Source organism: Mustela lutreola, chromosome 8 (assembly GCF_030435805.1).
Source record: "Mustela lutreola isolate mMusLut2 chromosome 8, mMusLut2.pri, whole genome shotgun sequence".
Lineage (NCBI taxonomy): Eukaryota > Metazoa > Chordata > Mammalia > Carnivora > Mustelidae > Mustela > Mustela lutreola.
Window position 1 is genome coordinate 22,804,778 of NC_081297.1, and position 14,873 is coordinate 22,819,650.

Consider the following 14,873-nt stretch of genomic DNA (forward strand, 5'->3'; position numbering starts at 1 on the left):
TTTGAGGCAATGGCCAATGTCAGAAAACATCTGCCTGCACCCTGTATTTAAAATAAGACATTTTATAAGACTAACGAACAGTCATGGTTTCATTGCAGGGTCAGCACACACCGACTGAATTGCTATATTTTCTGGGATGTAAGAGTGATTAAACTCATAAACTCTGCTTCTGACAAGCCCTCGTATAGAGACATTTATATAGTGACATTAATGCATTTATACAGAATATACAGTGAAAATTATAACCTAACAAAAGACAAGTATTCTGACTATTAAAATAACTGTTCCTAAATTTTTAGCCAACAACTTGAACTTTTACAAAAATATTGGCATCATTGAGTCTGAAGTAAACCAAACCCAGTGGTGGTCTAAGCTAATAAAATGTTTCAGGTTTTGCCCTCACGGCAGAAACCCTCCATTAGGCAGACACCACTCTGGGAGAATTAATCTTTCAGAAGGGATTAATCAGATGAAGGAGGAGATATACTTTTGGAACTACTCCTTTCATTGGTGTTTATGTACTGGGAGAAGTGGCAGAGACCCAAATGGGAAACAGAATTAGCTGCTGGAGCCATCCGTAGAGAGAGGGAGTGAAACTCACTACAAAGGCCACGGGTGTGTGGATCCTAGGACTTGGTTCTACCAGGACAAGATGAAAAATCAAGGGTAGTAAAAATATCAAGACAAAAAAAAAATCAATATAATTGTTGACAGTGAATAGCTTGAAAAAAACACGGTCAGTTGTTTGAAATAATTTTGTTTTGTTTTGTTTTTTTTTTTTTAAACAAAGATATATCTCTTTTTACTAAGTCTTCTAAAGCACAACGGTCAATAACAGAAAGGGATCAGTCACCATTTTCAAGTATGCATCATGCTATTTCACACAAAGTAAAAATAACCTAATCAGTCAATTTCAAATTAAGGTGGCAAAAACAGAATCCTTTTTTCCCTGAGTTATTTTAAGAAGACCACAATCATAAATCTAATAAATTCTGCACTGAGTAAGGTTGGGTTGCATGTGTTGGTGCTGGTGGAACACATTGGTGTTTGAGACCCAAGTTTGTATGGACAGGAGAAGGGAATCCATTTGCCTATTAATTTTAATGTACCAAGCTCACTCAATATGACAGCAGGGAATTAAAGCCACTTGTTCCTTTAAGAGTTTACAGATTGTTATTATTTTGAGCTCCATCTAATGTATTTTGTATTTTTGGTAGGAAACGAACTTGAAACAACATTAAAGAGCCAAACTCAATTAGGATTAACATGTCCTTGTTATTCCTGGAATGTTAAACCCCCACTGTACATGTCTATTATGGATTGACAGAATTTAATTAGACTTGTAAAATTGAAAAATGCCTATTGCTATCTTCCTCCCAAGGAAAAAAAAAGGAGGGGGAACCAAATGCCCAAATAATGAAAACTCTGCACACCGTTCCCTGTAAAATTTGACCTAAAACTCCCCTAAGAAATCTGCACTATCTTTACTGAACACAAACAGTTAAAAACACCTTAAAGTTACAACCTTGACTTCGTATTGATGCGTTTTAAATTCTGTGTTTACTGGCAAATCCGAAGCAACTTCAAAGTGGCAAAACAAACCCACAGTTTGCATGTCATATAGTTCATATTTCAGCAAGCACACCACTGGGCTTTTGCCCAAGGATTTCTAACACTAATATAAAGACACTTCTATGCTTTTCTCAGGCAAATCCTTCCTGAAAGTCTCCCAAACACCTGTACTATCATGAAGCCACCAGATGTCTTTAAGTCCTCAAATGATGTGTTTCTGCTCAAAGAAATATATATATTTTTAAGAGATATAAAAACACAATCTACTTACCCAGGAGACATTTTTACCCTTAGGTGTCTTTTGCATGGCAACTTGCAATAGTGAGGTGACCAACAACACTTTTACCAACATGGAAAATCCAATGGAGTTTATTCCAAATGTCTTTGTTACCCAAATGCAAAAAGTTCCATGGTTTGCCAGACACAGAAGTTGTACGTAACAATGAAGATAACCTTCAGATAACCCATTTTTCTTCTCAGTACTAAGCATGTGAAGACACACATAACAGATCACTAATCACTCCGTATATGGAGCCAGAAGCTGCAACATGTGAATCTTCTCTCTAGCCGCAAACCCCAGGGTGGAGTGTCCCTTAGAAAAGAGAGCTCGGATCCATGTGCAAACGTCCAGAATCACAGAGGAATTCCTCCCTCGGCTGCTATAAGTGCAAGTCCCAATTACTCCCCAAGCTTTAATGAAAAACTCGCTGGCGACAGCTTACAATCACTTAGTAAGAGAAATCGTTGAGAGCAAAGCACTTAGGAGACTTTGCAGGTTAGCTGCTGGTGGCATCCATTTTAGGAGGCGCCTGACTCCAGGGCTGCCCAGAGGATACAGAGAATGCAGAGCTCAGTTTCAATAAATAATACATAGTGTCAGGTACAATGTGCACCTGTAAGTACCTTCTGCGCAGCCTCGCGTAGGTATTGCTCTCTCCGCAGTCCCGAGACTCACAGCGCACCTGTTGTTGTTGAAACTGCTCCGCGAAAGGGCTGGTCTCCTAACAACCAGGAACGTTTGTTTATAAGGTAAGAAAAATAGAAGCCCCAGAGGGGAGCAATTTAGAAGCCCCAGGTGGAAGAACAAGGCTGGAAATCAGTGTTGACTCTCCTCTCTTTGTTTCTGTGTCCGTGTGTCCCTTTTCTTTTACCTCCTGTCAATCTAGATTAACGAAGCAGATCCAGGCTAAATTTTGCTACTATCAGTAGTGATTAGTGTGGGTTGATGAAATCGGATTATACAGGCGGACCTCTGCCTTCCCCCTCAGCAAGCAACACCAGGCGACTGGAACAACACCATGCTGTCGGGCCTTCTCTTCATCAGACACAAGCGTTCTGGAAGGTTCTGCAGGAGGGAATCTGCTCGCTAGGGAAATCCTGGCCCCCTGAAGCTCCACAGATACAAATAGAGGGGGAGCAAACCGTCTATTTCACTTTTTACTTGGTTTTTCTTCCATATTCTTATGTTCTTGCAGGTTGAAAGTTCAGGACCATAAAAGAAAGGCATAGCATTTTCCCATTCCATCCAAAATTTTTTTCCTAGCAGAGTGACCACGTTGACCAAGAGATTGAGGTCATGGGATACTACAGAAGGGGCTGGGAACTGAAAGCCACTTTTCCTGAGCATTTACTATAGGCCTAACATGCCATAAGGGAATTTACATACACTCAGGTCCTAGCAATCCTGGAAGTAGGTACTAATATCAGTTCCTTAAAGATGAGGAATTAAGATTCAGAGATATTCAGTACCTTTCAGTGAAGACCTACTGAGCCAAAGCAATGCTTTCTAGACTCTTCTCTCTCTGAAATCAAAAGGCAACTGGACTTTTTTCCTTGGGTCACTTCCAATCTTGAATATATACATATGTGTGTGTGTGTGTGTGTACATATATATGAATATAAAATATAAAATAAAATATAAAAAATAAAATACAAAATATACGTATATATTTTTTCTTAAAGGCATATGTTTCCCTTATGTGTCTAAGAATTATTTGGAATTATGGTTCCTATTTATTTTGAAAATAATAATGTTCTAACAGTTGTCCCTTGAACAACATGGCTTTGAACTGATCAGGTCTACTTATAAATGGATTTTTTTTTTTTTTTTGCAGTAAACACAGTATAGTACTATAAATGTCATTTCTCTTCTTTATGATTTTCTTAATGATACTGCCTTTTCTCTATCTTGCTTTATTATATGAACACAATCTATAAAACATAGAACATACAAAATATATGCTGGTTGACTATGTTATCCAGAAGGCTTTCTGTCAACAACACATGATTAGCAATTAAATTCTGGGGGAGTCAAAAGTTACATGTGGATTTTCTTTTTTCCTCTCTTTTTAAAAAATATATTTATTTTATTTATTTATTTGACAGAGAGAGAGAGATCATAAGTAGGCAGAGAGGCAGACAGAGAGAGGGGGGAAAGCAGGCTCCCCACTGAGCAGAGAGCCCGATGCAGGGCTGGATCCCAGGGCCCTGAGATCATGATCTGAGCCAAAGGCAGAGGCTTAACCCACTGAGCCACCCAGGCACCCCTACATGTGGATTTTCAATGGTGTGGATTGTTGGCACCCCCAATTCCCATGTTTTTCAAAAATCAACTGTATTTTGGATGTAGTGAAAAGAAGGGCCGTGTGTACCTCAATGTTCATAGCAGCAATTTACACAATTGACAAAATGTGGAAAGGGCCAAGATGGCCTCCAACAGATGGATGGATAAAGAAGATGTGGTCCATATACACAATGGAATATTACTCGGCCATCAGAAAGGATGAATACCCAACTTTTGCATCAACATGGATGATGGGACTGGAGGAGATTATGCTAAATTAAGGAGATTATGCTATGATAAGCTTGACTTATAATAAGTCAAGCAGAGAAAGTCAATTATCATATAGTTTCACTTATTTTGGAACATAAGGGATAGCATGGAGGACATTAGGAGAAGGGAAAAAAGAAGTGGGAGAAATCGGAGCGGGAGACGAACCATGAGAGACTATGGACTCTGGGAAACAAACAGAAAGTTTTAGAAGGTAGGGGAGTGGGGGGATGAGTGAGCCTCGTGGTGGGTAGTAAGGAGGGCATGGATTGCATGGAGCACTGGGTGTTATACTCAAACAGTGAATCATGGAACACTCATCAAAAACTAATGATGTACTGTATGGTGACATAACAATAAAAAAAAGTCAACTATATTTTGGATTGCATTTTTGTAAAGTATAAAAAAACAACGATGGGGCTCAGTTAGCCACATAAATATCAGAACTACAGGCAAAGGGCCTAAATGATGATTTTGGGCTACACATTCTACAGATATAGTTAATAATAATAGCCAACATTTATTAAAACGTTCTAAGCGGTTATGTCTTTTGTTGTTTTCATCTTACTTACTCAAAGTGACAACAACCTCATGAAGTTGATTTCTAATGATTCTGGATGATTTTTGTAGAGGCAGGATTAATCAATATTGAATTAAAAAAAAGAAAAACCTAATACTACAATTAAAATTGTAAATACGAACTGAGTTTTCAACCAATTCAAAATCAGAAAATAATTTTAAATCCACATGAAAGTGGAGATAAAAAAGGATTTTTAAAATTAAAAAATTCCTTTATTTTGAGTATCCTGTGAATCCCTGTGTGTGTGTGTGTGAGTAAATCCTATCTGTCTCATTATGCTATAAACCCTTAAGGACATGGCTCAGGTCTGCTATATATATGTTTTTTCTCTTCAGGGAATAGAGTACTCTGTACTCACTGTTACTCAATAACCATTGTTGACTAATCAGGTATAGTTCCACTAAGAATTTTAAAACAGTTCTTTGGGTATAATTTTCTGTTAAAATTTTTTGCAGTTTAATACTGTTGAAAAATAGATAAAGCTATTTGGAGCCCAATGTTTTGACCAAAACATGAATGTTAGGGATTACTTAGATTTGTATTTTTAGACTTAAATTTTTAAAAAATCATGAAGGGCTATCCAACACAAATTTACTGTTCTAGAAAGGAGTTGTATAAAAGGAAGAGCAGACCGTGTAACTCCAGTCACATTTAATCTCAGATCCTTCTAGAAGTATTTGGTTTCAAACTACAACTAAACCTTTGTTCCTTTGAGTTATAATGGTCTGCTGTTATCAGTTGAACTATGTCCCCCCCAGAAGGTAGGTTTAAGTTCTAACCCCTAGTAATATCTGACAATGTGACTTTATTTGGAAATCAGGTCTTTACAGAGGTAATCAAGTTAAAATGAGGTCATTAGGTTGGGCCCTAATCCAATACGACTGGTGTCCTTACAAGAAGGGGAAATGTGAACACAGGGACAGACATGCAGAGGAAAGAAGACGGGCAGACAAAGAGGAGAAGACGGCCATGGGACTGGAAATGCCAACGTTTGCCTGCAAACACCAGAAGGTCAAAATACATGACCTCTCCACGCAGCTGGAGCCTCTCTTGGTATGCCACCTTGATTCCAAGAGACGGTATCCCAAGAGCAAGCACTCCAAGAGGCAAAGAAGGATTTTTTCCTAGCCATCACAGCGTGCACGGCCTTGCTGTTACATCGATTTTGGACTCTTAGCCTCTAGATTATAAGATAACATATTCCTGTTTTAAGTCCCTCGGGTTTTGGTACTTACAGTAGGCCTACCAATCTAATACAGAGGTCAGTTCTATAATTCTTCCTTTCTTTTTCTTTTCAATGACTCTTTGAAGTATTCTCAGCTTCTTTCCTTAATTTCGCTATAGTAACTTGCAGGTAAAAATGTCAAAATTTATTTTTAAAAACTTGAGTTTTAAGACACACCTATATTATTATATACACTAGACTTAAATTTTAAATTAATTCATGGACCATCTGCACATCTCACATACCAGGTCCCTTAACGTGGGGCTCTTGGAACCCAAGGAATCTATGAATAAAACCTAGGGAGTTCATGAAGTTGAATTAAAAAACACTGCATCTTATTTTTTGGTAACTTCTGACTTAAACTTAGCATCCCTCTCAGTTATGGATGTTAGCAACAAACCAGAGCTTTGGTAGTACCTGTGATGTCAGCAAGAGAAATCACACCTATGTTCATATCAGATTATAATTATTTTAGGTATCTTGAAATACATCCATCTTCTGGTTTATGATATACACACTGAATTATTTAAAGGAAACTTGCAATTTGCTTTGCAATTTACATTGACTTGCACAAAAACATTAGGATGGTTTAATGATGCATAGATGGATGGATAGATGCTTAGATGGACAGATGTGTTAAAGTATGTTTAAAAAAAAGGAAGTCTATCAAAGGCTTATGAGACAAACTAGGAACTAAGTATATAGGTGTTCTCTCTAAGACTATTTCAGGATTGTTAGTGTTGCATTTAACACACTAATAAGGGGCACCTGGGTGGCTCAATCAGTTAAGCATCTGTCTTCAGCTCTGGTCATGATCCCATGGTCTTGGGATCGTGGGAGCCTGCATCAGGCTCCTTGGGAAAGCCTGCTTCTCCCTCTCCCTCTGCTACTCCCCCTGCTTATGCGCTCTCATTTTCTCTCTCTTTGTCAAATAAATAAAATATTTTTAAAAATACACTAATAAAAAGTGCATAAATTACTGTATCATAGATTTGGTTTCTAAAATATTTTGAAAACTATGTCATCGTATGATTAGTTTCCTTTGTAGCTCTACAAATCTCATATTATGCACTCAAAAATATTCTTCTAAGAAAGACTCCTTTAGGCTTTACCAGACTACAAAAGGATTCATGACACAATAAATCTAAGAATTTCATCTATAAAGTTATCAGGAGAAAACTGATAAGCAGCAATATTATTCCACAAACCTATTTCCAAGGAGTAACTTTATGGTAAGTAAAAAGTAAAAAATGGAGTCTTTAAAATGTCAGGTAGCAACTGTGTACCAAAGTAAAACCTTGCTGATATCTAAGAAATAATTGATTTATATCCTGTGCCACTTAACGACTGATGCGTAACGAACTGTCCCAAAGCTTAATGGCTTAAAACAATAGTTTAAGACATCCATGGTTCTGTAGGTTCCCTGGGCTCAGCTGGGTTGTTTCCATTTGGGGACTCTGATGTGGTTATGGACAGACAGATGTTGGGCTGAGTCATCTGGAGATTGACTACGTTGGACACCCAAGATGCCATTCGCATGGCTAGCAGTGCATACACCCTGTCATTTGGGAGCTCAGCTGGGGCGGGGGACCACAGCAAAATACATGACCTCTCCACACAGCTGGAGCCTCTCTTGGTATGCCACCTCGATTCCAAGAGATGGTATCCCAAGAGCAAGCACTCCAAGAAACCCTGCAGGGAGCTGCAAGGATTCTTCCCTAACCCTGAAAATCATGCAGTATTACTTCCACCATGTTCTACTTGTCAAAAGTGAGGAAGAGCACCAGAGGACCTGCCCAGATTCAGAGGGAATGAATCCTATATAAGGTCATGAACACTGGGCATGTGGCTCATGGTAACAGGTGAGGGGCATGCGTGGAGAGACCCAGAGAGTTTAAGTGCCAAGGCACCACACAGCTTTGACCCTCTAGGGTCTGACGCCTATACTTGCCCAGTTGGTTGATCTATCTTTCGGTTATAACAAGAACAGCTGACCAGTGCTGCCACTCATGGAAGGGATCAGATCAGTCTCCCATTCTCTCAACCTACCTCTGATTTCAGTCACAGCTGCAGTTTATTCTGTCTCACTTTAAGCCAGGCCACGCAACTTTCCACTCTCTGCCCCAGTCTTACATCCTGCAAACATCCACTCAGTCCACCAGCAAACCCAGAAGCATGGGGAAGAGCCTGTCCCTAGAGTCAACTCTCAATGAATAGGAGACAGAATAGGACACAAATGCTTCTGACTGCTATTCTCAGAATGGGCAGTTCTGGGACGTTCTGGTACACTTCTCAGGATAATCTGGAGCACTCTAACCCCATTTCCCACCACCTTGATAATACTCTTTTATATATATATATGTGTATATATATATATATTTCTCTTTCCCTGTCTCTCAGACACACCACCAGCCCAATAAACTGCCTGCACTGAGTCCTTGTCTCAGGCTCTGCATTTGGGGCACAAGATCTATTATTAGTAGATGCGTCCACTCTAGTCAGTGGAGAAAATGGAGTTCCAAGTCTGTGAGGCACCAAATCTGTGACTGTTTCTTCTGTGAATCCACTAAGGGAGACCCTATTGAAAGAGGTCCTTGAAAACGACTGAGTAGCTTAAGTTTTCACATCCAGGCCTTTTAGTTATCTCACTAACTAGATTGTGATCCCCTGGAGGATAAGTGCTTCTACTTTCAGCATTATCACTCACATTACAACTAAATAGCCGCCTGGTATTTAACAGGTGCTCAATTAGTGCATCCTGATTAAGTAAGTGGTTCTCCCTCTTGAAAGTATTATCTCCTTATGTTCTAACCTATTAAAATCTCGAGCAGTATCCTCCCTAGTGTATCCCCTGTAGGCTGTTTTGTCTAAGCAATGTTTTATCTTAAACTCCAACAACCCAACACTAATGAGTGTTATTTTGTATGGACATGTCTACACCTAATGATCAGATCTACTCAAGTAGAGACAGAGTAAACGTGGCAGGAAGAGCACAGATTTGGAGTCAAACAGACCAACACTGAATTAAGACTCCTCCATTTACAGAATATTGAAACTAGGGCAAGGTAATTAGCTTTGTTGGACTCCTCATCCACATAAAGACTCTAGTGACAACTAGCCCACAGGGCTCTGTGAGCATATATAAAACTCTGTGTACAGCATGTAGATGGTAAGGATGCAGTGGCTGCATACCTGGGATCACCATGCTCCTGGTTTCCTGCTTGGTCTTCATGAGGTACTTTTTGTGTGATCAATGTATAAATCTGTTTGAGTCTTAGCTTTCTCTTTTGAAAAGGAAGGATAGTTAACTTTTACATTTACTTAATATGGCCAAAGCCAAAATCAAATAAAATCATACATGCGAAAATTACTTGAGATTTGCAAAAGTACTGATGGGTAGTGGAGGAAGTGAGAATGAGGCTGCCATGAAATGTTGTACATTCTGTACACTGCACAAATGCCCTGGCCAAAAGAATAAATTATGGGTGAAATCAATACAGGCCTCATCTGCCCAATCAGTGTGGCATTTTTCTTATTTGTCCACTCAAAGATAGTCCTTTCTCTAAGGCCACAGAGTGCCTGTGATGAAAAAGAGTAGGCTCCTGTTTCTAGCATTTACTAGACTAGTTGCACAACTCTGACCACAGCCGCTCTGTGCCTCAATATATTCGTGTAAAAAGAAAACAATGTTATAAGACTCACAGATAATGAGGAATTAAATGGATATGTACAAAGCAGTTAGAAGCATGCCTAGCACATAGTATGTACTCAATAAATGCTCATTGCTAATTATTATTATTCTTATTCTTTAAATGTAACTCACATAGTCCAGATGAAGATGAGCCAGTTGTAAAGAAATGACACACAGTATTAATCATTCAAAATAGAATTTAGGTCCATTCAAAACCAAACTGTGTGTACACTGGTTTCGTGATGAGGCCAATTAGCAATGTATAAATTTGTTCTTCTTAATTTTTGATGAATATAATGGATGAGCTGATGGACTACTGAAACATACAGGTTAATAAAAGCTTAGCTCTGATGATTTGAAATGGTTGTCAGAATTTGTTCTCTTGCACAGGAAATTGCTTAGCTCAAGCCAGAGCTATTAGAAGCTGTGACTTTGAAGAGTTTAGTTCAGATCTGTGCTTAGTTTAGATCAATCTGAGTATTTTTTTTCAATTTTTACTTGTTCTTTAAATTGAGGTTTTGTTACTTAGAAATAAACACCCAACTATTACACAAGAATCTCAGTTGCATTCATATTCTGGCTATCCGGGACAATAGCATTTGGGGAGGAAATAAAATATACCCAGAATTATTTATTCATCTACCCACCAAATATTGAACATATTTTTATGCCAGGGAATATGCCTTTCCAATACAAATATTTCTAATAGATTGCCTAAAATTCTGTCAATAAGTCATGATACTTCCCATGACAATTTATCATCTTCTGATGATGGGCCATCAACTAAATGCTGATCCTTGTTGGATTAACAAATCTTCAAGGGCAAGAACCACATTCATCATTTTAATATATACTACTATGACACATTATACACAAAAAAATGTTGGCTGAAATGATAATATAAGCGTTTGCCAAGTGAACTTCAAAGGCATATCCCAGTAGAGCACACTGCAGTCATCTAACCCAGAGAGGACAAGGACATGGAAAAAGTCATAAAACAATGACTTCTTAAGCAAGGGTCTAACCACAGCATCCTGTCCCTTGGAGGGAGTCATTGACAATGACTTGTCACTGAATAGTAGTCACAAAGCCATTTTCTGGCTCTTGCTTACCGCACAATAGGAGAGGAGGGGCGGGGGGAAGTGAGCGAGCTTATGGGGGAGGGTGGTGGAGGGGAGGTCATGGGGGAGGGCGGTGGAGGGGAGGGCCTATCTGAACTTCTTCCAGAAAGAACAGAACCATTTGTTTGTTTGTTTGTTTTTTTTTTACCAGTTCTGGGACAGCTTTCAAAAACACAGCCAAAGCCATTCAGATTTCATTAATTTGGCCAACCAGCTAAATTAAAATGTCCTTGATAAGTAAAGGGTAAAGACATGGATGTTGTGAGGATTCATGAGATTTGCAAGTATCCTCAATTTTAACCAAAACTTACCAGAGATTAAGAAACAAACAACTATTTTCGGGGGATGATGAACTCAAAATATGTTGGGAAAAGGAAAATGATTATCGTTGGCCATCTTAACCTTTTCTAGCTCTATTTCCCTTGAGACAAATACAACTTTGGTCTAAATAAATAATGTTTTGTAAGTGGAAAATAGGAAAAATTAGAATCACCATATTTATAGTCCATTGTCTTTTCTGTCTCTCAATAGTCCCCATCGCTGAGATGCTCATCCTTTTGTCACATCATCTGGAGAATACAGGAGAGTGTGGTCTTCCCGAGCAACCTCACTGGAGTCCAACTGCCTAAGGTGCCAAGAGTCTCTCATGTAGATTTATGATCATGAATGTGGCGTCTTATTTCTCAACACATTAAATTCAATACAAATTCTTAATCTCTTTGGTTGTAATGTGTGTATAGCGCTTGTATGTTAACACCTACATTTCAGCCATGTAGTAACAGTAACAGGAGTAGTCATTTCCCAGTGTACCTGGGTGGATCAGGTGGTTAAACATCTGATTTTTTTAAAAAAGATTTTTGTTTATTTATTTATCAGAGAAAGAGAAAGCACAAGCAGGGGGAGCAGCAGGCAGAGGGAGAAGCAGGCTCCCCGCTGAGTAAGAACGCCATGTGGGACTCGATCCCAGGACCCTGAGATCATGACCTGAGCCAAAGGCAGCTTAACCGACTGAGCCACCCAGGCGTCCCTGAACATCTGCCTCTTGATTTCAGCTCAGGTTATGATCTCAGGGTCATGAGATCAATTGGGGTTCCTGGGGCTCTGTGCTCAGCAGGGAGTCTACTTCTCTCCCTCTGCCCCTCCCCCAGCTCCCATGAGCCTGTGCTCCCTCCGTCTTTCTCAAATAGATAAATAAGTCTTAAAAAAAAAAAGAAGTTATTTCCTTCTAATTAGAAGTATTGGTACACAGATTTTTCTATGTTATTGAGAAAAGATCTGTTTCTGGACAGTTTGAAGGCTACTCATTTAAATCCTAGATTTGAGCTGAAATTTATGGACAAATAGCCCCATTATAACTGGTTACAGGAAACCGGTTCTGAGACAAATTACCATAAATGATCTGCTTAAGTGAGGGTAACAGTTGGAGAATTCAAAAGCAGTATGCAGTTTTAAAAATGAAAGATAATGCTTTATTCTAGGTGCTTACCGTAAGTTCTTGGAGGGAAGGGATGATTGATTCATCTTTACATCCCGCTAGAATAAGAGTATCTAAGACGTGCCAGGCACTAAATACATATTAAATAAATGAACAAACCTAACCATCATTAAGCTAAAAATGAAACATATTTCACTTTACAGAGCATGAAAAAATCATGTTTTAATTATCATCCTTGTTTTATGAACCTCTGCAAATACTTTAATCCCTACCTTGACTGCTGTGTTACGTATAACATTTGAGTTTATGCTAACATTTGGTGTTCACTCCTGTTTCCTCCGTGAACATGTTCCTTATTTTATCAGAGTCTGGACCACTTGGTTTAAAAGGACAGAGATCACTAATGTTCCCACAAGGGGCGGGACCTAATTTAAAGGATACTCATTTGCAGAAACTCAGAGAACGTGAACCATCAGACTGCAGAAAGGCCAGGAGCCATGTTAAGATCTTCACTCTCATATTCTGCCATTAAAAGAACCTGCTAACCCAAGTGCCCTCTTCAGGGGCCACACTTCCTGAAAGCTCTCTTTCCTGCCCCCTTCAGGCACTTTGAGGAGTCCCTGCTTTTCTAATGTGCACTCTTCACAACATAGCTTCCGCATCCTTGCACATTTTTACTCAAAATTCGGGCTTGATGCGACTCCCTGTGACTCTACTTCTCCTCCATGACTGGTTTTCAGCTCCTGCTTCTGGAGCTAAAGGATTCTGTGAATCCCTCATTTATATTCCTGAGTCAAAGCCCTTGCCCCAGTGAAACTCGTTTTCACTGCCTGTGGGCTGGTGGGGCAGGGCGGGCTCCGTAATTCACACACCCCTGCCCTTTGACAGTTTCACATAACACAAGGCTACAGGCTGGCAAGTATGTGATTGGCATTTCTAATAAGGTTGCATAATTATTCACTTCTTTATGTTATTGCTTCTATTGATTTCACTCTGTTTCTAAGCGTAATGTATTATGAAACTGAGATCATTGCTTTATGCCCGAAGTTTGTGACAGTCCCAATCTTTTGTATTATGTGAGGCTGAAAATGATGCACGGTACACTGGTGTTCTGAATTGTTCAATTAGTTATTATTTAAAATTGCTATAAAATTGCTATAAAATGTATTTTCATACTTTTATGGAAACTTAGGAAGGATTGGCAAAGAATGGAGAAAAGTTGAATCATGAGTTCCTTATTTAATCTAAACAAAGTTTCAGCATTCTGGTTGCAATTAAGTCCGCATAGTTTGAAACCAGAGAAATAGGTTCACATTACTAATAAAAACTGAGGGTGAAGATTTACTCTGAAATTTAAAATCTTGAGCTTAGTTAAGCTACATGGTAATTTAGAAGCCATTAGTAAGAACATTTATTGTGTTAGTGTGAGCTTTACAAAAAGCAGAGCCATTATTTAAAATAAACTTTAAAAGCCATTCTTGCATGGGAGAATGGGAATGGACTTTATTTTCTTCAGGTGCCAATTCATTTACAATGAGAATAATTCTCTGTGGATACCCTTCCATCAGACCCTAGAAGCTGATCTTCAAAAATACATATGGTCTAGGGGTGCCTAGGTGGCTCAGTTGGTTAAGCGTGCAACTCCGGATTTTGGCGCAGGTTGTTATCTCATGGTTGTGAGGTCGAGTCCCAGATCAGGCTCCAGGCTCAGTGGGCGAGTCTGCTTCTCCCTCTGCCTCTTCCCCTCCCCCTCTCCTGTTCTTTCTCTCTCTGAAATAAATAAACCTTAAAAAGAAAAATGTGACTGCAGTGTCTTGCACCTATTTCTTTGTGATGAGGCTAACCTCCCCTTGTGTATGAAGAAGTACTAGCGCTAACAGAATAATGACGGGGAAGTGAATTCTGATAGTACTCAGATAGCACATCAGTCCTTCTATCAGACCCACCGGAGTTAACAAGCCTATAGCCTGTAATCTAATCATAGATGAAACTGTAAAACTCCAAATGATTGTCATTTTCTCCAAAGAGTAATGGAGCAGAGTTGTCAGAGAGAAATCCTCAGTGCCTTAGCAACTTTAAAAATTGCCATGGGGAAGTGCATGTGTCATCAAGGATTTAAAAAGGTAAACACAGAACATCCAATCAACTCAGAAAGAAAGTCAGACTGTCATCTCGTTTTTCACGGAGCTGCAGCGTGAAAAGAACCCAAATCAGTGTCTTTTAAGAGTATTCTTTAGTCTGATTGTGCTGTCAATCACAGTTCAAGAGTCAAGTTCAATGAAAGAAACAGTGAAATAAGGAATCATATAGGGGAAAAATGAGAAAAGTAGTTTCCAGCAATGATGGCTATTCCCTTTGAAGTAGAGGTTCATTTCAAAATTTGAAGTGCTCTTTGGTCTGTGGAAAATACGAATTCTAT

At 39.1% G+C, this 14,873-nt stretch overlaps 1 protein-coding gene across 7 annotated transcripts in view; it reads right to left on the bottom strand.

Moving 5' to 3' along the window:
* The window catches only part of CACNB2 (calcium voltage-gated channel auxiliary subunit beta 2), a 380,480-nt gene that overhangs the window by 221,323 nt on the left and 144,284 nt on the right, over nt 1–14,873 (bottom strand). The window contains exon 1 of one of the 7 annotated variants that reach the window (XM_059184001.1): nt 1,844–2,497. The exons of the other annotated variants lie outside the window; for them this stretch is intronic. Within the exon in view, the coding sequence (XP_059039984.1) occupies nt 1,844–2,062 (219 nt within the window). The 5' untranslated portion in view covers nt 2,063–2,497. Of the gene's footprint in view, nt 1–1,843; nt 2,498–14,873 lie in introns of those variants that run through there. 7 annotated transcript variants of the gene reach the window in all.